Genomic DNA, 26,433 nt, shown 5'->3' on the forward strand with positions numbered 1-26,433 from the left:
CCGCCGAGCCAAATGGAAGCTTGTATTTAGAAGTGGTGTCAAGGACTGAGCCAAAGTCTGCCTAACCAGTTCCAGCATAAGAATGCACAGACTATAGGGTTCCTGTCTCTTTCCTCTCCCCTCACATCTACCACCATTTTAAGCCAGTTTAGGAGCTGACCAAAACACCGGTAAAAACCACCTTCATGTTTTTCACTGAATATGTCTTCGAAATGAGGCAGATGTGAGTTTAACTCTTTAAACTCTTTTCCTGGGTAGCCAGTTAAGCACTGGAGATCCAAAAGAAGCACTGCACTTCTATCATTGACGTACTTTGGGTTAATAGTGGCCTAATATTTTTGTTTTGATGAGAAGTCCAATTCTGGAGCAAACATACCCCAATCATCCTAACCTATCTGCTTGGTTCACATTACAAAGCAGTTTCTGAGCAGACAAACTGCCTTATCTCTATTGAAACTAAAACAGAAGTTATGCCTCAAGACTACAATTATTATACTGTGCAGCTATTCTGTGCATCAGAGTGTACTAGGATAAACTTCACCCAAAATGCCTGAGGTGTAGTTGTCAGACCATCCAGTCCTGCTATAAGCTTTAATGCTTTCCCTTGGCATTATCAAGAGCTGCATGAAAGAATTCCTCAAGCAGACTTTTCTCCTGAGGGCTGGGCTTCTTTGGTGGTGCAGGCTGCACGTGATTAAAGTGTCTGATTAACAGGCAGAAGTACAGCCCATATTCCATGCCTGATATACTCACAAATTGCCTCCAAAACTTATAATTGCAAAGTAAATATGAATGTGGTTACTTCTGGCAATGCCAGCAATTTTCTTCTGAGGTGGCAAAATTACAGATGTTAATGGGAGCTTTTTAATTTGGATATTACCAGAAAGCCTGCTTTCATCAGTAAAAAGAATTCCTGACTAAAAATAGCATTTTACACTGTTTCCCCAGCAGCCACACACTTCATGATAAGCCAAACAGCCCCCCATAAAATGCATGCAAGTGCTTGGGAACCACAGTGCCACACATTTTAACAGTGAATACATCCACTAAGGTGGCAAGGACATGAAGCACTGTCTGCTAAATAGTATGCTGGCATGAAATTACACCTGTTGGTTGGTAATTACCACAGAGAGGAAGAAATGGATGATATTGTTCATAGCAGTTAACAAGCAAGTTCAAATATCCTGAACAGTAGCATCACCTACAATTAGATTTCTATGCATGTATTACAGCCAAAGAAATAATAAAAGCAATAATCACAGGAGTTAAAAAGACCTCTGTGAAAAAGACTGTTACCGGTAACTATTAAATGGAATTACCGCCTACCATTTAAAGAATCCATTATTATTAAGTGTACTATCAACAAATGTACAGTCAGCAGAGTGGCATGGTTAGGATGGTATTTTACAGGTTGTGTGATTAGAAAGATTAATGCAGCGGAAAGAGATAATCAAAGATAAATGAAATCTCACATGTGTTGTAGGCATACATAAATGCTCCAAAGGGAGCAGTCTTCAGAAAGAGATCCTTCCCCAGCAACAGTCAGCCCTTCAATGGAGTCTAGCAGAGGTGCAGCCATGTTCCACCTCTCCCAGTCACACAGCTGGATTGCCTTCACCTGTGCTCCCAGGGCTGACTCGTGCTCTCCTCAGGTGCTCAATCGGTGGTTCAGGCTGTGACTCAACAGTTCCCATACATTATCTATCATCAGACTTGAATATGAGCTGATATTTAAAAGACTCTTCCAAATCCTCCAGATAATATACAGTGATGTATACAATATGCCTTTTCTTCCCTCCCCCATGCTTCAGGAACTAGCAGCTAAACATAACCAAGCCTCTACTAGTTACACCAATGAATAAAGTCTTACAATGCATCAGAATGTTTCCCCAAAGGAGCAGCATGTTGTTCATTTTCAATTACTTGTTAACTATCTGAACTTGAGTCAGTTCACCCAAAAATGCGAAGACAGGTGTAGGCCTCACATTCTGACTCTGTTTATGTGAAGGAAAGGGAACCTGGCCTGGAAGATAAGAATAGGAATAAACACTTGTCAAAATGATTGCGAGGCCCTGTTTTCACAGTCTGTATTTGTACTGAGAATCAAGATCAAGCGAGCTTTTACCCTTCTGCTCCACTTCTCTCTAAGTTAGAGGCAACATAATATTTATACTACTTAAAAATATGATTGAAAAAAAAAGAACTAAGTAGAGAACAAGAATGAACAAGAGTCACCAAAATGACACTGAATCAAATGACAATATTTTGGTGGAAAAAAAACAACAACAAATGACATTGAGGACATACAGTTATACATCAAAGATTATTTTCTTTTAACTGTATTTGCTAAATACAGGCTCAGTCTGGTTTTTGTTGTTGCTTTTTCAGCTCAGTGACTTCATAGTAATGTTGTAGGCAAAACGTGAGTTCTAATTGTCTTACAAACAACTGAGTGAAGCTTAGCAACAAGTACATTTTTTAATGAATAAATTATAACATTCCTGTGCTATTTTGTTTTAGAATTGCCTATTTGGGATGCAACAATACCAGGAAACCTTATGCAATAATAAGACTTTATAACATACTATTTTATGAACTACCTATCATGGAGCTTTCTTTGTAAAGGACTCATTAAATGTAAAACAAACAATGATTTGCTATTATTGTGGATGAAAAAATGACAACTTGTACCCTATTGCTCTTCTCCAGTCTTGCTAATTGAATGTTCCCGACAGGAAAAAAGGCATCAGCTTTCACACTTCATCAGTCAAGGTCAGTTGATACAGAAGTACCACTTTCACACTCCCAGCAGAACACTTCATTTAAGAGCTACCCAAAACACTCTTTCTAGTGGATACTACTGGTTTATATAAGCTCCAAAAAGACTGCCTCCTCAGTTGTTGTACATTACAGAACACACCCACTGAGGAACAATAGCATGGACTTACAAACAAAGCTGAATGTATGAAAAAAGAACATAAAAAGAAACATTACAGGCACTTACTGACTCACAAGCTCAAATACCTCTATTTGATGTTTTTTAACTACCACCTTGTTTTTCTTAACCAGATGGAATTTGTTTCTAAAAACACATCTTTATCTCTTCCTTTTTACTCATCTTAACGTATACTTGTATTGCAGATTCTATACAGTCTTGAAATATAAAAAAAGAAAATCATATTAGATGAACTTCTTTAACATAAAAAACCCTGAAAAACACAGACTGTAAGAAACTCTATGGAGAGACTATGAGATTATCTGTGCATCCTGTTACGTTAACAACCAACCCACACAAAAAACAATGTGCTCCAGAGAAAGTCTGTTTCTTTAATATACTATTATTTTTTTCTACAGTTACTTATTTCATAGCCCATTTTTTCAGTGAAAACAAACATTTATATGTGTTATGGACCGAAGCAGTGATTGAGCACCTGGTGGAAGGCAGGGCCAACCCAGGGGAGCTCAGGTGCATGCAATGCAGTGCAATGCACCTGAGTGTCTAGAAGAGGTGGAGCCAGGATTCACACCTCCCCAGATCTCATTTAAGGGCTGGCAGTGGAGGTGAGGGTGTTTTGCTGGAGTTTGCTGTATACCTGTGACCTTTGTATGTTAGAGGTAAGTTGCTATTTGTTTTTTGTTTTTGTAGTTGTTGAATTTGGGCTTGTTCTCATTTGTTGCTGTTGGAGAATCCTGCTTTGCTGTTATTGTAGTGCTTTCCATCCAACTTTTGCTTTGTGGCTTGTTTTAATGTTTACTTTATTTAGTTTGAATTTAAATGGGGCCTTATGAAGGAAAAGTAATTGGAGTTTTGTTTAGTCCTGAATTCGTGTATCTTAAGTTGAATATGTTGAATACTTTCATAATCTTGATAGGTGTTCAGTGATTTTACACATGGAGATATGAAGTATATATTCAGTATGTAACCCTAACTGCTATTGGAATCAGAGAGAGGCAAACTTTCCACTGGTTCTTATCTCTGTTAAGTTGGTAACTGTTATCCGGTCCAGCCTCGCTTACGTAGTGAGGACTGGGCAAGCCTGCCGTCCTTCCTATGCACTGCTTTGTTATGCCTGCCGTCCTTTCCTGAGCTCTCGCAGTTGGCACACAGCCCTCCGAGCCCCTCACTCACACAGTATCCATGCAGGACAGCCTCCACGTTCCCGCTGGGTGGTGCTGTTGGCTCTACAACGGTGTGAGCCGCGGCTGCAAAGGGACGGCGGCGGTCCCGGGGCTGGAGCTTCTCGCCTCGCTCCCTTCTGCTGCGAAACACCGCGACCGCAACTAACGCGGCGTGTTTCGGACGGAGGTTCTCGCAGCGCAGAGCGGCGATCGCTCTCCCTCTCGTTTGCTGGTACCGTTACGCGAGGTGCTTTCACAGCGGTGGTTTTGCGTGCTGTACCGCATTGTGTTGTGCCCGGAGCTGCCTGTCGCGACTCCCACTGCGGCAACCGCTGCCGGCACGGCGTGAGCCCCCCTTGCGTGGCTGCAGCACTCGGCCGCCCATCCCGCTGCACGCACGTGTTCACTCCTTACAGCTACAGACACGAACGGCCCCGCACCGCGCTGTCCCGCAGCGCTACCTGCCCCGCATCGCCCCGTCGCCCTCCGGGCGGCCCGTGGGCGCATCCCCTTCTTGCTTTTATTGGTCGCCGGGGCACCCGCGGGCGGCTTCGGCGGTGCTGAGTGGCGCGGCCCCCCGTCCGTCAGCGCCGCCCATCGCAGCACGCCCGAGCTCCTGTCACAACAGAGCGGGGCTGCGGCTGCACTTCCTGCGCTCCCGGCTCCGCAACGCCGAGCCGAGCATCCCCCCCGGCCGCCCCGGGCATGGCCGCTCCGCCGAGAACCGGCTTCAGCCCCGCCGCACGCTGAGCGGAGCGCTGCGGGACGCGGTTCCGCCCTCCCCTCCCGCGTCCCCCGCAGAAGTTGCCGCTGTTCGGCGGGGCGATGGCAGAGGCTGCGGGCGGCAGGGAGCGGCCGGCAGGCAGGGCTCCTCCCGACGCCGCCGTCCGTGCCGAGGAGGAGCAGCTGGAGGCGGCGGGCAGGAGGAGGGAGCGCCGCAGCGGCGTTTCGGCCGTCGGTGCCGGAGAGCGCTTCCCCGGAGGCAGCCTGGGGCAGGCGGCTGCGCCCGAGCCTGACTCTTCTCTCTTGGAGGCGGCCAAGGCCACCCCTCGCCGGAGCAGCATCATCAAGGTAAGGAAGGGCGGCCGCGGGTCGGGACGGTGCCGCTCCGGGCAGGGTCCCGTTGCTCTCCGCCGCCCCGGGAGCTGGAGGTTGGTGCTTGGCGGCGGGGCTGTGCCGCGGCACGCTGCTGGAAGAGCCCGAGGCGGAACGGGTCGCTCCCGAGCGGCGAAATATGCAGTGTCACAAGTTAACAGCAGGCGTGTTTGGAGAGCAGCGCGGTGTGAATTGCTGCCGAGAGGCACCGCGCGTTGCAGCCCGTGTGTGCTATTAGCGGGTCGAGCGGTGGGATTACAGCCTTTGTCTGCCATACAATCCGGTGAGGAGAGTGGCCTTCGGACCGTGCTTACTGGTGCTTCTTCTGTCTTTTAATTTTTAGCAATACGTGGTTTGCAATTAGGTGGAAATCTCCTTGCTGGTATATAGATGAGTTGCTGGCTTCTACGCAGGTGGTGAATGAAACCTCCTGGGCGAAGTTAATTCATCGTTTGCTCACGTGTGAATTCTCTTGTAGCGATTTGCACTGTAAGGTTGTAGCGATTTGCACTGTAAGGTTGTAGCGATTTGCACTGTAAGGTTGTAGCGATTTGCACTGTAAGGTATCGCTGGGTGCACTGGGAAATGAGTATTCATTAGTTTAAATGTGTGAAAGCGCTGTGCCAGAAGTGGAGAATGCATACTTAGCTCTGAGTTCAGCCCTTCCGAGTAGGAATGGATAAACAAAAGGATTGCTTGTGCATTATAGAGCTTCAGTGTTCAAGGATACCAAGATAGCTAAAGGTGAAAGAACCCTAAGGATCCTTTTAAGTTCCACCTTGAGGTACTAACTCCTTAGGTCTAGCCATGTGTGACTTCTAGTCTTCTAAGGGCATCCCGTGTGCATGATGTTGAATGCTTCCAATCTGAAGTTACATCAACCCGTAAATGCCTTATTAAATCAGGACCAAAGTTCTGAAAGTGCTGTGGTTTGGAAATCCAGGACTGTATGATGGGTTTGAAAGCTGGAAATGCACAGTCTTGGGCACAAAGAAAAGAACACATGTTTTTTTTGCAGTTTATCAGCCATACAAATGTCACAAATGCAAGGTAGGTTGTAACGTTAGAGTGGCATTTTCAGTACAGGTTGACATTTAGCAGTATTATTGAGCGAAGTGATATGTTTTCCAGCTGGAGAAAATTTCTTGAGATACATCCTGGGGTGGTGTTAATTGACAGAGCTATTTCTGACAGATCACAAAGCATTAATGCTGTGCGAGGAACTGGTAACAGCATCTGAAATGTTGGATAGAATCTATTTCCTGTGCTTAGGAATTGTGCATCCAAACTGGAACAGGTGGAAGTCACAGTAACCAGGATAGGCTCAGAAGGGACCAAAAACTACAGAGAGTGTTTTGCTTAGCCTAGTGAAATAATGGCCAAAGGGGATGAGTGATGAATCTTGGCTCCTATGTTACAGAGAGGAGCTTTGCTGTATGGGAAGCTTTGGGACAGAGGGTGCTGTACTTAAACCCAATGTGGACCATCACTGTAGGGGTCTGGTTTGTTAGGAATACCAAGAACCAAATAAAGTCATATCTGATCATGAATAATTTATCCTAACATTAATTGTTTGGGTTATTGATTAAATTAAATGGCATGGTAGTGTTTGAAAGCAGGTGTTTGAACTTGCAGGCTACTCATCTCTAAGGCATTATTATGTTGAGGCTCCATTTGAGCATGCTGCTTTTCCCAGCAAGGTTGTCTCAGTGGTCTATACAGTCTGTAGCCAGAGTATATTCCACTGCTTTCCGTAGACTGATCTTATCAGCGGGAAACATGGGCTTCAGAAAGCAGTGGAAGCAGCCAGAGCAAGTCTTTGTTCTGCTTGAACTGGACACTTGTGCTCTACTCTCTTGTTTCTGAAGGTGGGGTTAGATGATCAAAATACATTTCTGGTACCTTTTCACCCATCAGTCTTTCTGAGCCTCACAAGTTTGTTGTTTAGCATTGGAGAGCCCAATTCCAGTGCAAGCTGCTGTTGCTCGCATTGGAGGGTTTTGGTGTCCATGGGATATTTAAGCACAAAGGGCTGAACAGCAACTTGCTTTAAAAACTTCTTGCAGCAAATTGCATTTGGCATATATTAGTAAAATATAAACCATTATAGATTTGGTGTATTCAACTGCTCTATATTTGGCCTCAGAAGCAAGAGAAGTCATAGGGAAAGAACAAAATGTAGCTGGAATGTTTTATTCCCATTTTACTTGGCTTATGTTCACAGTTTTGCAGCTTGAGGTAAACTTGAAGCAGCATTCATGAGAAACAACTGTAGCTGCTCTTGTGCTTTAAAAAATGTCCCTATTATGTGTGCATTAGTTGTCTTTTTCTTCTTTTTTCCCCTTATTGCAAGAAGGGAGTAAGTAGTGCTACCACAGAACTGGAGCAGGAACGGATGTTTGCTGTGAGGAGGTTGAAAGAAGCAGTAATAGTTGGGAGATGGAAGGAGAGGAAGGGCAGGATAGAGCCAGCCCCATTCTCCAGAAAACCTAAACATGGACTGCACGCCTGGGATAGATCATTTTTCAAGTGTTTCCATATTGATTTTATTTTTTTGGTCTTTGTGAGCCCTTTGTTTGCAAATAAAATGTTAATTGTAGCCACTTTTAGGGCAGAAAACAAGAAGCCAAAGAATAGGAGGATACCTCCTTTACATGTGAAATTTTGCTACCTTTTCTGTGCAGAGTTCCAGGCAGAGTCAACTGGTGTTTTCCTTCTAGCATGTTTCTTTTGACATTGCCACGCATGGGCACTTTAATAAATGGGTAGGAAGGCTGTGCAATTTGTTATGTAATGCCTGCTGAAATATTTTGTAACTTTTCATCTATGGTATTTCTAGTCAGTGCTTATCAGGCTCTCTTTCTGCTCTGTTTGCCTGCAACAGGTATTTTCAGGACCACGCATTTCTTCTTCCTGATCTTTGTCTAAAGGTACTGTAGCAGATAACGCAGCTCAGTATGATAACAGTAGGCTGTGCCCATGAAGGAAGTTTGAGGTAGGAGCTGGGTGACCAGACATGAACTTAAGTCACGTTAGAGCTGAGAAACCTTTACCTTGAAGTGAAGGTAAATTTCTTTCAAGAAGTTGTATTGACCCTGATGACTTTATTTAACTTTAATATACTTAAGACAAAAAAAAATACCAGGCTTAGTTTCTTTGAGCTTGTGTTCTGAAGTGTAATGACAGAATTTGTGTTTCAAGGACATGATGCGTCTTTCTGTGCTACATGACTATCTAGCTTTTTTTTTTCCTCTTCAGAAAACTGGAATTTTCAGGACTTTAATGATTCTGCAGTAACTATTGCTTTGCTTTTTGCTGTGTAAGGTTACGTTTAGATACCTGCTGCTTAATAATCTAAAGCTATAGCTATCTAGGATTTACTATGGTTGATTAATTGGCTGACAGGCCAGTTGTGCTTTTAATGCAGTTGCTTTCCTCAGCATGTTCATAGGTACTTTGGAGAAAGTGAAAAATAGGTAGACAACACTGTAGAGAAGGCAATAGAGCTTGAAAAGTTAAAGAGAAGAGCAAGAATGATGTGCCTAACCACAGAAAGACTGCTACGAAGTGAGAAGTTCCTTAGGTCAGTTGGGAAAAAGGCAATTAAAGGTTGGTATTTTAGATGTTAAGCGTATCTCCAAACACTGTGCAAAGAGAAACAGGGAAGTATTCTTATTTTCTTTTTTCCTCACAGGAGAAGTATTATGGGAAACCCAATAATAGTTAAATAGCAACAAGTTTAAAAAATATTGCCTGATGCAGCGTGTAATTAAATCACGCTCATAACAGCCACAGAAAGCTGTGTCAGTCACACATGTAAATGGGTTCATGCAGGTTCAAAATGACAAATTGATGGAGGAGAGCTTCACAAAGCACCAGGAGCATCTGGCTTACAGAGTCCCTGAACTACCAGCTGTTGAGTAAGGGGCGCTGCAGTGGAGGATTGATCACTTTGTACGTTGTTATGTGCCTCCACATGCATGCTGTCCTGTAGCTGGGATACCAACCTGGACTGACCTTTATCTAACCCAGTATTCCTTGGCTAAGAAAAACTGAAATACTGAGCGACCCAGCTGACTGTTTTCTATTACTGCCAGTCTAGTGATCAGAAATAAAGAGTACTTTCTGTTAATAATTCAGAACATCTTTTTTATCAGCTTTAGAAAGAGAAAACATCTTGGAGAGGTTTTCTGGAATGCAAAGGCATAGCTGTAGTCTTAATAATGTGTGTAGTCATGATGCTGCACCTGGATTCTGTATACTCCTGTTTTTTTGTTTTTTTTTATAAGCATCTACTTCCAACAGTTTGGAAGAGAAACTGAACTGGTTACAGACTTGTTTTTGTCAAATTAATTATAACCAGTAAGTGGAATAATTGTTCATATTTATCAGTACTGTGGAACTGTTGCGTTTACTGCAAAGGTAATGGACTGTGAGCATTTCAAACTGGGGCCTGACCCCTGCTTTTTCCTTTGAAATGAAACAATTTCAGCTCTTGTGAGGCCCCATCTGTAGTGCTGCATCCAGGTCTGGGGTCCCCAGTACAGGGAGAACATGGGTCTAGAGTAGGGCCACTAGGATGACCAGAGGGCTGTGTTGAGGGATCTGGGCTTGTTTAGATTGGAGAACAGAAGGCTCTGAGAAGACCTCATTGTGGCCTTCCAGTACTTGGAAGTACTAAAGCTAACCTGGTGGCTCTCCTAGCTTCTTATGCACTTTTAGCTTTTAATGTATCTATCCTTTGTCAGATAAGTTCTTACACGTATTTTTGGTAGTGCATGCTCAAGGTCTCTTACACTTGTTATGGAGCCTTTTGATATCTACCTTGTACCCAAGTCAGCCTGTGATGAATAGGCAAAGATTTCTTTATTTTGCATTTCGGAGTCATTTGTGTTTTCACTTATTTCATTTCCAGTGGTCACATTTTCCACATGGTACCATAATTGTGATTTGCAGACATTGTTACACACAAGTTCTCTAGATTAACTTCTGCTCGAAGAGAGTTGGGGGCCTGACTAGAATTATCTTAGAAAGCAATGAGAGCCTTTACATTCACTTGAATAGGAGCAAGGTAAGACTTGGATCAGGAGTTGAGAAATAAAAACCATCCAAGGCAAACTTCTCTATCGAGTTGAGCGCTAACTACCGAGCAGCTTTCTTGTCAGTCGGTTCAATAAAGAATGTGATGTTAGTATATAGGCTCATTAAATATAGGTAGTAATGGCACAATGTTTGTGGTGTCTTTCCATGCAGTGTCCTAACAGTCAACATTATCTGAATGCCTTTCATTGTAAGTTTCTAAAGGTGACCTTTTCTCAAGCTGGTGATTCCTTTCTGTTGATGAGGTTGGTGATATTTCAAAAAGAAATCAACCTGTTTATTGTGTACCCAAAGACAGGAGTACTTAATAAACTGTTCAGAAATAATGTTCTGTTGGAGTGATGGGCCTGATGGGTAGGGCAGCAGCAGAGAAATGCTTTGTGTTGTTTGGCAAATATGCTTGGCAGCAGTTAATAAAACCAAGTGTTCATATCTGTGTTGAGATGTGGATCCTTATAATAATATTGTATTCATTTTGTAGCTCCACTGAGATCAACTGCATCTGCAACAGATATGTTTTATTTCAGTTAATGGTATATTTTTTTCTGTCCTTCCCTGCTGCTAATGTAAAAAATGGAAGCAATTACTGTAGAGCCAGTAAGGCATCCTCTGTGGCAAAGAAACATTCAGCTGCTCCTGCTCATAAACCTAATTAGCATATTTTTCTATTTCCAGGATGCACCTGGTAGGTGTAATTTTTGGTAGTGTCTTCATAATTTTATTAGGGAATGGGGAATGATCATTAATAGAAATATTTAGGCATTTACATTCTAGCTTGTTTATTTTTCTTCTAGTTAGTACAACTTGGAGGTTCTGACATGCATTGTGGTTTAGAAACTACCTAGGCTTGGTTAAGAAGTTACCTTCTGTGAAAGGTTAAATACGTGTACTAGATGCTGGGAAGTTCTGAAGACCTGTCTTTGTGCTTGTTGATGCATTTAGCGTTGAAGCACTGTTCTTTAATCTTATTGTATCATAAGCCTTTATGGGTTTGAAGCCTACTTATGTGGACTGCTGTTTGTGGGGGAGTTTTATTTCAGGAATTTACAGTTTGCATGGTTATTGAGTCCCTTCCTGAAATACGTTTAAATTACTGACGTGACTGTGATGACTTCTGTTAGTCTTAACTCATTACTAACCCATTTGTTTATTACATTGAAAGTTGTGACCATTAAGGCTGTGTACATGCTCTAACTTCAGTGATCATCTGGAGGTAAACTGAGACCCAGTGTTCCTGTTCCAAAACCATTTAATGTGATTAATAATTCAGGGTATTACATGTCAGGTAATATTGTGACATGCATGTCTAACAGTGGATCGAACTCTTAGAAGCTCCAGTGAAGTTCAAAAAATGGGAATAAGTGTCATACAAATGAGTGCTGGGGGGGGAGGCTGTCAGGGAGTAGGCAGTCTTAGCCTGTTATTGCATGCGAATGAAAGTGTAAGCATTGCTGTTTTTTAACTGAAGTTTACTCTTTAGATGCTTGCAAAACAGGGTATAGGCAGCTCATTGTAAATGCTAGATGACTTTGGGATGCTAGCGTTGTATTTCTTTAGAAGCTGTACCTTCATTTGGAAGAGCCATACAACTTGGTTTTCTTTGTTCTTATGGTTTAATTTTATAACTATTTTCATAAATATCTGGTTGGAAGCTGTGCTTTGCTGAGCTAAAGAGACTGCTAAAGTCGGGAGCTATAGGGGAAAGCACTATGAGTGAATTACTGTAAGATCTCTCCTTTTTCTTCCAAATGAGATTATGTAGAAGCTTCATTGAGTTAATTTAACAAACATAATAGTTTAATAAAAGAACTGTCCTCTGCTGGAATATGACACACCTCCAGGGTACCTGATATAAATACTTAAGTGAAAACATTTGTGAGCACTGGCTTAAAAAATAGCAATTGAAATTGATTAAACTAATGAAAAAGACTTGGTAAATGCAGAGCTTCCTGCAGCAGACAGAGCTTTGTCCCACACAGTGCCTGGAAGCTGCGCAGCTTTCAGCAGGAGTTCTGCTGGAGTCGGCTTTGCTCTGTAACCCCTGAGCCTTGGTTCTCTGCTTAGTATGGGTCTGTGCTGGTAAATGTGGCTGCAGCCCAAAAGAAGTGCAGCTTTCTAATGTTCTGTGAAATTGGTTGTGCTGCTTTGATTTGAAAATGCAAGTCATGCTGTATATATATAGCTTGGGATTTTTTTTCAGTGTGGTGATTTGTTATGGCACTTGCACCCTAAAGCGATGCAGATTTTGGGTATGGGCAGCTTCTGCAGTCTATGAAACCAGGCAGTTTTCCCGCTGCTATTAATGGAAGGTGGGTTGGGCTAATCTGCAATACAAATATCCAATCACAAAACTAAGTTATTTTGAAGTTTTATTATTCAGGTTCTTAAAAACTTTGCAATGTAGTTAATTTTTTCTGGTGATCCTGCTTTTAAGCTGTATTACGTTCTTATGGCAGAAGTGTATTGGTTTAAACCTGGACAACTGATAAGGGATGGGTTTTAGGGGGTCGTTTCCAGATAACAGTTGCTCCTAGTAGAAACAGAAGAATAACTTGTTATTAGAGCAGAGATAAACAACATAGAAATGATTTAAACAATGCACTTGCTGGAAGTTACTTGCTTTGCAGTGCCGTTGTGTTGTGTGCTGACTGCCTATTACAATTCTCTTTATGTTCCATGCTTTTTTTTTCCCTCTTTACACCTTTGTAAACAAGTCGCTCATTTCAAGGGACTGATCCAAATTCTGCTGAGATGAAATTAGAGCTATTTCATCAGCTGCCAAATGTTTTCCTGGTGTCCTTTGGTCATCAAGTAGGAGTGTGCCCTTCAGCAATGCTTCTTGATTTTGAAGACTTAGTTTTTGGACTGGTTAAAAAGAAAAAGTTGCCTTTCTGTAGAAGCTGATTTTCAGCAGTAGAAAAGCGATGTAAGTAAAAAATTTGGGCTTGGGAGAGCCAAAGTGATGTAGTGAAGCAGCATGTTTTGTATGTGCTCATCTGCCTGGCTTGGAGGATGTGTGTTGGGAGCAGGTGGAAAGCTTGGAGGAATAGGAAAAATGGTTAATCCGATGAGATGTGGTTAATAACTTCACCTGCTTTGGTCAGTCAAAAGACAACAAGTGTCTTTCACCATAACTATATCTCCTGTGCTGTGAAATGCTGACTTATAAGTACTTCTGATGGAATCCTGTGGCTGCTGGAGTTTGACTAAAAAGAACTGTCCCTTTTTCTGAAGACTTTCCTTTTCTGAGGGTAAACGTCTGGACTCAGATTTGGATGTGGTCTGGTGCTGGATGGATGGCCTCATTTAACAGAAAGAGATGAGACCAAGGGAGGAATGAAGAGGATCACATTAGGTAGTAAGATGGCGAAGCAATGCTGAAGAGAGGAGGTGCCAGAAAGCTGCAGGGCTATGGGCAGTGCCCAGGACATCTGCAGAAGAGCGATTTTTTTGCTGCAGCTTTTCAGGTAATTGGGATTTGCGGTCTGTGAAGTAAAACCCCCCAGTCTTAAGAGTATGCTCTGATCCCATAGTAGCTTTACTTCCAAATAGGAAAGGACAGTATATTTTGTGGCTTAAGAAAACTGCCTTGCAGCTGGTGTCTGCCTTGTATGCATCAGTTCTCTGCTATAGGGGAATTGTGAACTTCCTTCAGACCAGCTTTTAAATTCTCCAAAGATGCTTGGCTCTCATTGCGAATAAATGAAGCTCCATCCTACTGCGAGTGCTTTTGGCATCCTTTTAGAAATTTGAGGATTTGAAAGGAACAGTGTAGGCACAGTGTTCCATTCACTGGGAGAGGAAAGATGAGCTTTCTCACGTAAAAGGTGGCAGCGTTTCCTTTCTTGCTTGAATAGTTGTGAGGCACAAGACATGACCCAAACAAGATATACCTCAGCTAAATCACATAAGTGGTATAATCCAGAAGTCTTTATTGCATTTGAAATGCCATTTACTTTGTTTACCTCTCTGTACACCCACTCATGGATTGCAGAATGTCTCTGACTTGTGTTGTGGCATTTTGCAGCCAGGAGCACATATTGTACAGTTCTCCAAATACCATTTAACAGAAACAGTGATGTGTTTACAGGTCTAGATAACCTGTATATTTAAAAGAACATGGTTTCACTTGCTTGCTTCATTATCTTCCCATCTGTCTGTGGAATAATTGATTAAGGTATAGCATTGCTCACTGGAAATGAAGGTACAGACTGTTCACAGGGGTACAAGAGCAGAATGCAGCCAGTGTGCCATTAAATGGCATGGGAAGTGGAGCAGAGTGGAGATATTCAGGCCAAGTTTTGTGGTCCATAACAGTTTCCCAGGTAAACTTACATGTCAGCAACATCAGGAGTACTTGATGTACTGGATTTTAGAAAAACAGTTCTGGGATGGAGTCTTGGTGGTACCAAACTGCTCACCTGCTACCCTTGTTGACAAAAATAAATATGTCCTTTAGTGAACTTTGCTTATTATGCGCTCTGTATAATACGTACCCCCCTCCCAAAAGCTACCTGCCTCTAAGGTGTTACCACCTCTACGTGAGTAGAGGCTGGACATCTCTTCTCAGCCCTGCTAGGGATGCCTACTGGGTAAGGATTGCACAGATGGCTATGGAGAGTGCTTCTCCAGGAAACTTTGTGGTCCCCATAGAGTTGGTTTTATAAATTAGCTCAGTTATAACTAGGCTGAATTATTCTTCTTTCTTGGCACGTGCTTTGAATTGGACCTCTCATGCTTAGCAGACAATTAATTATCACTGACAATTCAAAAGAACATGCAATCTCTTCCTAATAAACTGCACTATTTATTGAGCTAGCTGTGTGAGTTCTGCTTGGGCATGGCTATAATTTCTTCGCTAACCAAACCATGAGAGTACTGACTTGACACTGCTAGACCAGTAAAGAACAGGTTGTGAATAAGCTGTTACAATGGCAATAAGTGAGTTGGGAATGGCATTACATGTGAAATTGTAATAATGATGGGTTGTGTTGAACATGACCAGACCAAATTGGGCATCCCTCAGATTGTTGTTCTTTAATGCAGCACCATCTATCTATTTATCATATGCTTGGCATGCCTATTGAAATTTACAGAACATTACCTTGACTTTTTAGGCTAAATTCTGCAGTATTGCACAGTTGTATCAGTGGGAAATGGTTATCTTGTTTCCTTTAGTGAACCTAGGAGCAAAACTTCATAATTTATTGCAAAATACACATTATTTTCAAAGAAGAAAGACTATTTTAATTGAGTGTTGGAGCAGAGGCGTATGTAGAAGAAGGCAAAGCATGGTTTTCACTGCCAAATAACTTGGCAACATTGCAAGTTCTTTTTAGGAGTTATCTCTTATTCTTTTTGGCCTACTGTAATTACAAGTTACCATGGTTTATTTAAAAAGGATTTTTGAAAGGGGCTTTGTATATAGACCAGCATTAATTTTAAACAAGCTTATCAAGAGTTAGCTCAAATTAAAGGTGGTATAATAGGTTATCTGTATAATGATTTGTAATGGCTCTTCACTGACCTAAGGTTGTGTATGGATATTTTCAAGGTCCCTTTTCTTGTAAGATGGAAAGGTTCCTCTCAAATGAGTGCCAGAAGAATCAGGGAATGTGAAAGAACAAGTGTCGCCTTCACAGTGCGGTGGGTTTGCTTGAAACTTGCTATGCTTACTTTCAGTCTGAGCTGGAAGTTTCTGCAGAAAGCTGCTGTGTTCATTGCCTGAACGAGTTGCACGCTATGTTGTGCTGCCGTAGCAAACTCTAGTACAGAGAACTCTCTTGTGCCATCAGAACTGGCTGCGTGGAGGGGTTGTATATCTGAGACTTCAGGTAATATTCTTTAGAGTTGTCGCTTCAATGTAGGACTTGATCTGTAGTGTATTCAGATTACAGAAGAAGGTTATAGCAGACCTCTTGGCACCAGGAACAGATGCTGATCTTCATGAGTGACAAATATGGCAGTAGTAAAGGAATTACATTTTTTAGAATAGGAACAATGAATGCGTCTTATGGCAAATGCAGTGAAGCAAGAAATGCTGATTTGTAGTTTAGACAGTGGAAATCATTCTAAGCTTCCTGGCAATGTTAAATCAATTGATTAGTACTACTGAGCATGAACCTGTGCTTCTTAGCATTTATTTGTTATTCCTTTCTGTATTTTAGTGGCTGTTCATGGTATATTCTGTCTTTGGGAACTTTTCCATTTACAGGTCAAAATCTGAATGCCTTGCCTGTATTTGTTCATAACATCATGTAACCCTTTAGGCTTATTGTGCTCCTTTGCAATAATCAGTGAGTGAATGTAAACCTGAGGATGAAAGTTATTGAAGAGAAAAATATTCTAGAAGAGTGCAAATGCTCTCTGTGTTTCAATGACTTGATCTCATCAGTTATTTTCACTTAGGAATGCTGGCTGCTCGTTAATTTGTACAGCAGATCTTACTGTTCCCAAATTATAGCAAACTTGATTTTTTCCTCCCTTTTCCAAGTTCACAAAAATGCTGGATTTTAGGGTTTTGACGCTGTATGTTGGCTGCTGTGTAAAAGATCTCACTACATTGAGGAAAGTATTCATGGTATTTTCCACATTGCTGTATTGGTAGTGGCAGTTCTACTGCCATTATAATACTAAATCTCATTTAGGAAAAGACTAGAGAAGCTAACTTCACCAGCATTTAAAACTCCAGACCTCAGGGATTTAATAAGCATCCTTCCAGAAGGACCTGATGTGGCTGGGCACATTGCAGAGCTTTTAAATGAGCTTCTAGTTATCTCAGATGAACCCCTAACCACTGAGAAATGCAGTTTTTTCTCACTTTCAGCGGTAATTTGGTGATCAATAGCAGTAAAATAATCCATGTGTTGCACCCTGGAGGATTGCTGATCATCTCTAGTGGCTGTTTAACTTTTAAGATAAGCTTCATGATGTTTTCTGTGACAATAATGATTGTTTCCATTGCTGTTGACTCTTTGGTACTGTTGTTTTTTTTTTCCTGTTAGAGTTTGTATACTATGTGATAAGTTTACTGCTGTCTCTCCCAGCAGGTCACTTCTAACCTTGCAAAGCTGCCTAATTAAATGACTCATGATGATGATGGATTCATATTTGATTTTACAGATCTGTCTGTGTGTCTTCTTCCCTGAAGACTCCACTGTACTTTCTTATGGAAAGTGTGATGAGAAACTGAGTTGCCAGTAATTGTCTGGAAGCATTTGAAGAGTTGCAGGAGAACTAATGTTCCCATCTCCTACTCGTTAATGTATGTTATGTGCAGTGTAATAGAGGGCTTGTAGGGGAGGGACTGTGCAGCTAAAACTGAAGGCTTGTAAAGACTTATTAACTGTAGGAACCTTTCCTGCAGTGAGGATCTGCTGATGATGCTTGTGTTAAAGAAATGTCTGCTTGGAGTTAAAAGTGAGGAGGTTTTAAATGTTGTATTGCCAGAGCACTGAAGATGCAAGATGGTAGTGTAATTTTTCTGAGGAAAACAAACTGGTGAAGGCGATGGAGCTGAATGTGCAGTTCTGAGGCAGATGAAGGCTTGCTTGATATTGAAGTATCTTTTAATATAGATTACAGAGGTCATAATAAACCTTCAAAATCCTGACATTGAACTGGGGTATAGAAATGGGGAAACGTGCCAGGAGTAGAGTTAACATTTTTAGAATATTGTTTCTCCTGCATTTTTATATTCCATAAGAAGAGCAGGTTGTGTGAAGGAACTTCATTGTGTTTAGCCACTTTTCTTTCTGTGAAGTTTGTTGTTGAAGTCAGAACAGATGATGCTGGCACTGTTGGATGCATCTGCCAGCTTGGTTAAGTAGGCTGGATGTGTAACACAGGAGAGCAGTGGAAGAAAGCCTGCAGTGTGATTTAACAAGGCCTTGACTAAATAATTCTAACCTCCGCTGGAGTTTGCAGTCATTTATAAATAAGGGCTTCATCTCATTTTTACATCCAAATGGTGCTGCTCTTGTCTATTTTTATCTTGCTATTTAAAACTTTCCATTTTATTGCAAAGAAAGTGACCATCAGTTAATGACAGAGGTCATAAATTCTGCTGCCAAATAAAAATCAGTACATCCGCAATCTTTTATCCATGCAGTAATGTTGTTTTTTTACCTGCTATTTTGGAATGGAATCTGTGCTATGTTGAAACTATTGTGTGATGGCTGGCTTAAGTTGCCATGGTTAAGATACCATATCTGGTAGCTCCTTGTCCAGTCAAAATGTATGGGAGTGAGTTGCTGTGGTATGGAGACTTGTGGTACTGGCTTCCTTGCTTTGTCACTACTGAGCAAGAAGGTGACAATATTGTGCTGTTAACACACTTGATAAGTACTAATGTGATTTTGCAGTTTTTTTTTATCACACTTTCTAAAGTTTGTGCAGTATTTGATGAAGTACGGAGCTGTGGTTAGTTTCCATAGTACTCTACCAATATCCAAATACTGAACAATGTGTAGTCACCATTTCTGCATGAAAGATAACTTAATATAGTATCCAACACCAAGAAGGTGAACAGAAAAAGTTGTATTATTTTGTTGCCATAGTGATGTAGTGGTGAATTTTGAGTCCGTGTATCAATTTCCAAGGTAAATACACCATGCTTTGTCTTCTGGAGGAAGGGGAATATGAGTCATTAAACAAAGATAAAACTGTTTGTATGTACTTTGATGGTGACACAGGAAGATGAACAGAGACACTAATGATGATGTCTATGAGGACACTGTGCAATGCAGTAAGAATTGTGTTTCTTGGTTTAATCCGCTTTCCAGAAAGCAACACTGATTAAAAAATAAAAGTCTAGAGAAAGAGAGAAATGAGAATTCATAGAAAAAGACAGCAGAGAGGTTCTTTCCTTGAATGAGAAAGCAAAGCTTGAGATAAAGGAGCAGCCCTCTCCAGAAGGATGTGATTTCTAAATGACTGTATTAACAAACAAATGAAATTATTGGTTTTCTGTCTCCAGATGGCTTTGAGGATGTCAGACTTGTCTCTCTTGTCTACTAATAGGGGATGTGAAAGAGCTCGCCGTGCTTCTTTTGCTGAGCTTCTTGCATGCAGCCTCAGCCTGCATGTCTCCTGCTGGCCACAGCCAGCTGGTCTCCATGGCTGGGCAGAATGGTTGCTCTCCTGGGAAAAGTGGATATACTGAAATCAATGTCAATGTCTTTGTCATAAATATGGCAAACATTAAGTGTGAGTTGATTTTTCCAGTTACTTTTATAGCAACAGTTTAGTTTTAAAATTAGTGTATGCGTCCCGTTATCTTTCTGCAAATGGTCCGTGCTTTTTGCACATAAGGATGGCAATTACGTACGTGTTACTTACTCAACTAATGTGAAGAGCTGAGAAGCCGTGGATGCTGATCCTACTATGTGTCCAGTTTTCTACATGTGGTTGGGCTGTGTCTTAAAATATCAGGGTTTATTATTTTTCCAAACAGATGGAATCATTTTCTCCCTCCAGTGTTTCCATTTTAGGTAGAATAATGAATTAATTTTTTTTTTTTTTTTAATAGATCTCACTGTAAAATCCCTCCGTAAGAAGGCTTAAGCAAATATGGAAAAACCATCCTAGGAAAGGATGGAACGGAAGGGAAAGGTGTTTTATAGGTACATTGATCAGTTCCTGAAATCAAGACCTCTTATTCCAGCGTAAGGAATCAAAATTGGTCCTCATTTATTCCTTTCCTCCTATGTAGAGTTGTATCAAAAGTAAATTGTCTTCCCACGTCACTTTGAAATTTGCCAGCATTGCTAATATTGCATTTATTTGGGGAGAAAAAGTCTCCAAATCCTGTTATATTTTATAGTTCCTATAAGTTGAGACTACAAAGAAAAATTGAGGAAAAATTGACTGTAAAGAAAAAAGAAAATACTGGGTGTGCTCAGTGAGCCTGAGGAGAATTTCAAACTTAAGTTGTTTGTATGTAAATAGATGATGAAAATAACTGAAAGGTAGGTGTTAAGCTAACCGATTTTCTACAGAACAATGGCAGGACTAGCATGGATTGTGCAGTGTAAAGAGTTACTTGGATGTTTGACAAGCAATGGAAAAATCTCAACCTGCAGTTTTATGGGGGAAATAAACTTTCACAAGTTTATGTTGGATACAAATGGAAAAGGATGTCAGAATAATCACATCTGCAGCCAAAATATTATTATTCCTTCGAGGCTCCAGTTACCAAAATTCAGTAAGTTATTACTCCACTAACAGGTCTTTGTAGTTATTTTGAATTTATGAAATTATATGTGTTTTTGTAATGTTACAACCATGGGAACGGAAATCTGTCTGTTACACAGCTATTTGTGATGCTTTTGCCTAATACTTGGATATATGTATATTGAGACGGTGAATTACATTCCCATCCTGTGAAATCCATGTGGCTAGTGAGAAGGCCAGGATTTCTCCTTCTTTCAGGGAAATGTGCTTAGTGTCAGTCACCAAACAGATGTTGTTCTGGATGTCTTAATGCTATATGTTATGTTTTGGCTTTCTGGATTGGAACCAGTTCATTGACGGCTTTGGCTATCTGCATCGGTAACCTGTTTTATTCCTTGAGGATTCTTTAGTCTGAGAGTCTGCTCTCCTCCAAACAGTACTTCTAGTGGATTGTCCCATCCAAGTAACATCTAATTGCAAAACTACCTGCATAGAAAGTTGTGAGGGTATCTGGCTGTTCTGCCTGAAGCTGCTGGGACACAGAAAAGAGGGACTGTAGAGTCTCGTGTGTGCAGTTCATAGTAGGAGAACATGCAGAGATTCAAGCTCGAACTCATTTGCAACACCTGTTTTGTCTTCTGTTACACAAATCAAAACTCAGCTCTGGAGGTTACAGCTGAATGCAGTAGTGAGAACTGAAAATTTAGCCATTTATCCTTGCTTATTTTTTTCTTGCAACTCATTATTGTATTTTTTGCATGAAAAGCTCTATCTTCCATGGTTAAAATATGGAGAAATACCAGTTAAAACACCTTCCAAACACTCTTTAAGTCTTTTCCAGTAATGACACACAAGCAGTAAAAATAAAAGTGGATTTTGTTGCTTCTTGCCTTCAAAGAAATGTCAGTGTGACTAGAGAACATTAGGAACAGACAAAGCAGAGAACTAAAACACGACCCTAGACTTTAGTTTGTATAACAGCTTTGAGTGTGGTGCTTCATAAGAAAATGAGTTAAGTAACTTCCTATTTCCTTGTTTTTTGTCATAGAACTTCATGTAGTTTAAGTCCAAGAGGAGGCTCTCAAAGTCTGTCTGTAATTTATTGTAAGCAAAGAAGGATGGGGAGGCCAGGGGTGCTTAGTGCAAGTGTGGGCAGCCTGTGTAGGACACTCAGTTGTGTTCATTCTTCAAAGTTCCTTGTTCCACAGAATGACTTAGGTGAATTTCATCTCTAATTTTCAGATGATGTTTGTCATTTCTTATCTTTTTCATAATAACTTTACACTGGCTTATAGTGACCATCCCAACTGCCTTGGCTTTTTCCTCACTGCAGATTTGTAGTGTTGGACCTCTCTGCTGTTTGTGCTCTTGTCTTTTTGTTTACTGTTCCTCCAGAAGATGTTATGATACTTACATCATAATGTGATCCTAGCCTTGAAACAGTTGAATTGGTAAATAATTTTATTGCATCTTTTACGCAATGTATTACTGCAGGAAGTTTTGTGACAGTAACTTGGTTCCACATTTAAGGAAGGTAACATTTTCCTTTTTTTTCCTGTTGGCTACAGAATTTTGGATGCAAAATGTACTTTGTGCTTTAAAGCAGATTTAATATAAAGCAGTACTTATTCATAAAGCAGTATTATAAATTTTCATTGTAAAACAGTACGCTGCTTTCCTGAGTATCACAACCATTAATATAATGGAATGTGATGATTTAGAGCAAACTCTCTTGCTGGGTTAGTTTACTGATAATCCTTTTCCTATCACTTAGAAACCATTTGGTTAAATTAAGCTCAGATGCAATCAGTAGTTCTTACACTTGCAATTTGGATAAAATGTATTTTAGATAACTAATTCATATTAAAATATTAAGAAAAATCTGATTTATCTGATTAAAACATTGAAGATGGTTTTATTTTGCAGTTTGCCCTGTAAATACCATTGGGCAGCCATTATTGCTTTTTCTTTAGTTTCTGTGTTGATAGGGATTGATCAGGCCAGCTTTCCTTGTGCTGCGTTGAACTTTGCTCTAAATGCTGTCTCACTGATTCTTCTGGAGCATCAGAGCTGACAGATGAATTATATCTTCTTCATATCCTTATTTTTCTTTTATCCTTTTTTTTTTGTGTGTGTGTGTGAATAGGAAGTTGGCTATAAACAAAAATCCTTCAGGCTTTTCATGGATGTTGTCAGTATTAAAATACTCTTATTTAGCAAAGTCTTGCCCTCTGGGCTGTTAACCCGAGGAAGATTTTAAAATGATTAGATAGGCCTTATAGAGTGCTTTGACATCATGTTTATGTATTTTGATCGAGGTTAATTAGAGATTAGGTTTAAATGATTTGTTTTTTTGGCACCACTGATGGATAACTGTTTCTGTGCTGAAGCAGCCTCTGGATAAATAGCTACAGACAAAGTTGCAGAATCCTCTGATAGCAGTGAGCTTCTGGTTGACTTTTAATCTTGTCATCATTTTCGAAGTAATAACACTAGCATGAAAGAAGTAAGCATCAGGCATATAGCTGCTGTTGTTTGGACTGTGATAGGAATTTTGTGCATGGCTTCTACACTGTGCCTGCCATATGTTGAATTGAGACCAACTCCATGTATTCCCATAGCCTAGTTTTGGTTGCCTGGCCCTTCTGAGGCAGCATAGCTTTGGCAGCCAGGTTTCAGTAGACCTCAAGAAGACCTCACTGCATTGGCAGATGTTCATAGGCCATACTTTAGTGGGAGTGTCTAGCCTTGGAAAGAAAACTGAGCCTGGGATTTTAAATTATGTTGCTAATATGTACGTTCTATGGAAAGTCAACTTAGATTGTAAATATGGCTAGGTAAACCTTCTTGGGAGGCAACTGTATTATAAAAAAAAAGGTACAAATCTTCCAAATGATACTCCTGTGTTGATAGATTCAGGTCCCATCCGGACTTTGTCACAGATGTGCATCAGGGATATGCAAAAAAGAAAATATAGTCATAGGCATGTAGGAGCTAACCTATAAATGCAGAATTAACTTGTATTTTTATTACTATTCAAGCAATTCATGTAATGAAGCTTTGTGTATTCTAGTACATTGACACAACATGGACTAGAGTGCTCTGAGAAATGAGAAGCTTTTTGCTTGGATTATTTATTATAATCACGGAAATGGACTTTTAAAGCATCGTTTTCATACGTGCAGGTCCGTTCTTTGCCCTTGCTTTAAAACAGATGACCTCCCACTGAATTTGTGATGTAAGTCACAACCAAATACGATTAACTGTGCCAGATACTGTTTATATTTGCTGCAAACTTGTGGATTGGACTGTGTAAATGTTAATGAAGACAGCTTTTTAAATTATGGGGAGATGTGACATTGAGAAACCTTGTCCACACAGACACTTATCATCAGGGTGCTACATCGGAACGTCTTGCACTGTGCCTTCAGTGTATTGCTTACTTCTTCGGATATGTGGACTGCATAAGTAACTTTGGCCCAGCTTCTGAGGTGTATTTTAGGTCTCTGGCCTTCCACTGAAGGAAGAGATGAGCAGAAGACGTAGTGTATTTTAGCATGGGATCTCTGTATATAGTAGCCCTCAACTTTTTTTTGAGACTTTCCAAATACAGGGAACATATGAGAAAATAGAGTACTTGTATCCATCTTAGCCATTTTTCATTGTATATAATATATTTTAGTTTTCATTTTACAGGTATTAGTTATGGCACTGATTTAGTGAGGATATTATGGCATATGAGAAGTCACTTTGTATTTTCCCATACAACAAGACCGATTTCTTTCTGTTTTAGTGCCTGCTCTCTCTGGCTGCAGAGAGTTTCTAAATTCAACTTGTTATTGCATCTGAAAAAAATTAGGATCAGTTGTAGTTAAGAAATGCAACTTCTGTAGTTCTGTGAGCCTGATTTTTGTGTAGTGACACATCTTCTGGAAATGAACAACACCTGAGAATTTGAATTGAAGCAAAATCTGCCTGAGGGCTGAATTACTTGGCTCATCTCCATACCAATTGCCATTATATACCTCTGCCCAATGTTCAAGTGAGATGAAAAGGGGTGAAGTGCTGCAAGAAGAGTTGCTTTGCAGCTCATTAGACTATGGAGTACTGTGGACCAAAAAAAAAAAAAAAAAAAAAAAAGCAGATTTTTTCCTCACCCTTAAATCTGGCGTTTCATCATATAAGGAAGCTGCATCCGAGTGTGTACTTCTGCTGATACCTGACCTGTAAAATCGTTGAGGTCACTGACTCCCAGAGATGTCAAAGCCTGAACTGTAAACCACCTTAACAGATGTGCTGCTGGAAAGGATGCTGTGAGTACTTTGAGAAAATGAAAATGACTGTCATTGACATTAATGATTAAAGTATAGTAATGGGATAATTGCTGACTATAGATAAGAAGCAGCTGCCAGCACACAGGGCCTGTAGATTTTTCCATTTGTGGGCATTGTAAAAGCAAACTCGTTTATTTGCAAGGTTCCCAGTTGAGAGAAAATTTACTGTAGTGCTAGCAGGGAAAATCTTCTTTAGTAGTTCTCAAGGACAGCTCAAGGTTTTATGTATGTTATAAAGCTAAAGGAGGCTGCCCATGAAAGACTTAATTATGGAACACTAGTTAATCCTAGCTGTTCTTTTGGCAGGGTTCCAGCCTTACAAAGGGGTGGAAATCATCCCTGTCCCCTGACAGGTGGGGAGAGCAATGCTCTGTGCTGTATTCCAGTAGGAAGATCAGTGGCTTGACTTTCTGTTATTCTTCTGCTCGTTCTCTAATGCTCTGGAAGTTAGTGGAACTGAAGACCTGCTCAGGTAGAACAGTGTCCGAATCTGAGAAAAGCGCTGGTCTTTGCTCATGCAGTTTCTGTGCCTCTTTTCACCTCATCTTTTTTGGCACAACTCTCCTGTTCAGGGAACAAGCTTCTGGCTCCCCTTATGCTGGGGATTTTTCTGCATACACAATTTCTGGCACAGTACCCAAGTTATCTGGGATATAAGACCTGAAGGAGTGGCCACAGTATTGATAATAAATTCCACACTTGGCTTTTCCTGCTCTGTGCATGTTTTCACATAATTCTGCAGCAGTGTTTGAATGGGCTCAAGCAGACATTACTCATTTTTGACAACATAATTATGAAGAGTTTTACAATTTTTGCAGCTATTAGGGGTTTAGTTTTACAATTCATTAGTTAATGTTTATTTGCCTTTTTGATTATGTTTCCAGAGCAAAGTGACAATAGAAATTAGAGCTGACACAGTAAGTTCTGCCCCATGACAAGCTTGTGAAATTCTATTCTCCTACTCAGCTAGAGCGAGTAATGATTTATTTCCTTTGTTATTGCAGGAGGGATGTGTAGTGAGGATGGGTCAGTAAGTTTTCTTGCCTTTTGCTAAATGTTTCTTTACTGTTGGTTATGATTCTTTACTAATGAGGACTTCTTTTATTATAATAGTGTGAATTACAGAATCCACAGCCCATTTGTTGAATGTTGTGAAATGCTTATTGGAAATGTATCCAGCCATGGGAAATCAGCGCATTGCTTTATTCTGAATGTAGTGGTGTCTCTGTCTGCTGGTAGATTAAGGGAAGAGTCTGGTGACTGACATGTTAGCTTGACTCTCCTGGAGCTTTGATTAAAGAAAAAGCTTAGCATACTGGAACTTTTGCAGAGATCCTGCCACAGTAGGTGTGCACCTACTGCTGTAGGCAGGCACTTAAGGCTTGCAGATGTCAGTCTAGATGGTGTTGGGTACCCTTGGCTGCAGAGAACTAGCTACAATGCTCTCTGGCCTCATGGGAAATGTGCTGAGTTAAGCATGACATGTGCAGAATACTATTTGGCAGTGTTGCCTGTTGGGTTCTTTTACTGGGTTTGATGTACTTTAGTCTGTCCTCTTTCCTCTTCCTCGATAGGGGTGAAGACCTGGGGCTAAGACCCTTGTTGTGTTGAG

The 26,433-nt window shown here is 40.7% G+C and overlaps 1 protein-coding gene across 1 annotated transcript in view; it reads left to right on the plus strand.

Annotated features, from left to right (window-relative positions):
• The first annotated feature begins 1,555 nt into the window (after nucleotides 1-1,555).
• PLCL1 (phospholipase C like 1 (inactive)) overlaps nucleotides 1,556-26,433 on the plus strand; it is a 172,497-nt gene continuing 147,619 nt past the window's right edge. Inside the window, exon 1 of the mRNA XM_085553405.1 lies at nucleotides 1,556-5,190. Coding sequence (XP_085409531.1) covers nucleotides 4,945-5,190 — 246 coding nt within the window. The 5' untranslated portion in view covers nucleotides 1,556-4,944. The remainder of the gene's footprint in view (nucleotides 5,191-26,433) is intronic.

The sequence above is a fragment of the Coturnix japonica genome, chromosome 7 (assembly GCF_054131305.1).
Source record: "Coturnix japonica strain WE chromosome 7, WE-NBRP24, whole genome shotgun sequence".
In the NCBI taxonomy this organism is placed as follows: domain Eukaryota; kingdom Metazoa; phylum Chordata; class Aves; order Galliformes; family Phasianidae; genus Coturnix; species Coturnix japonica.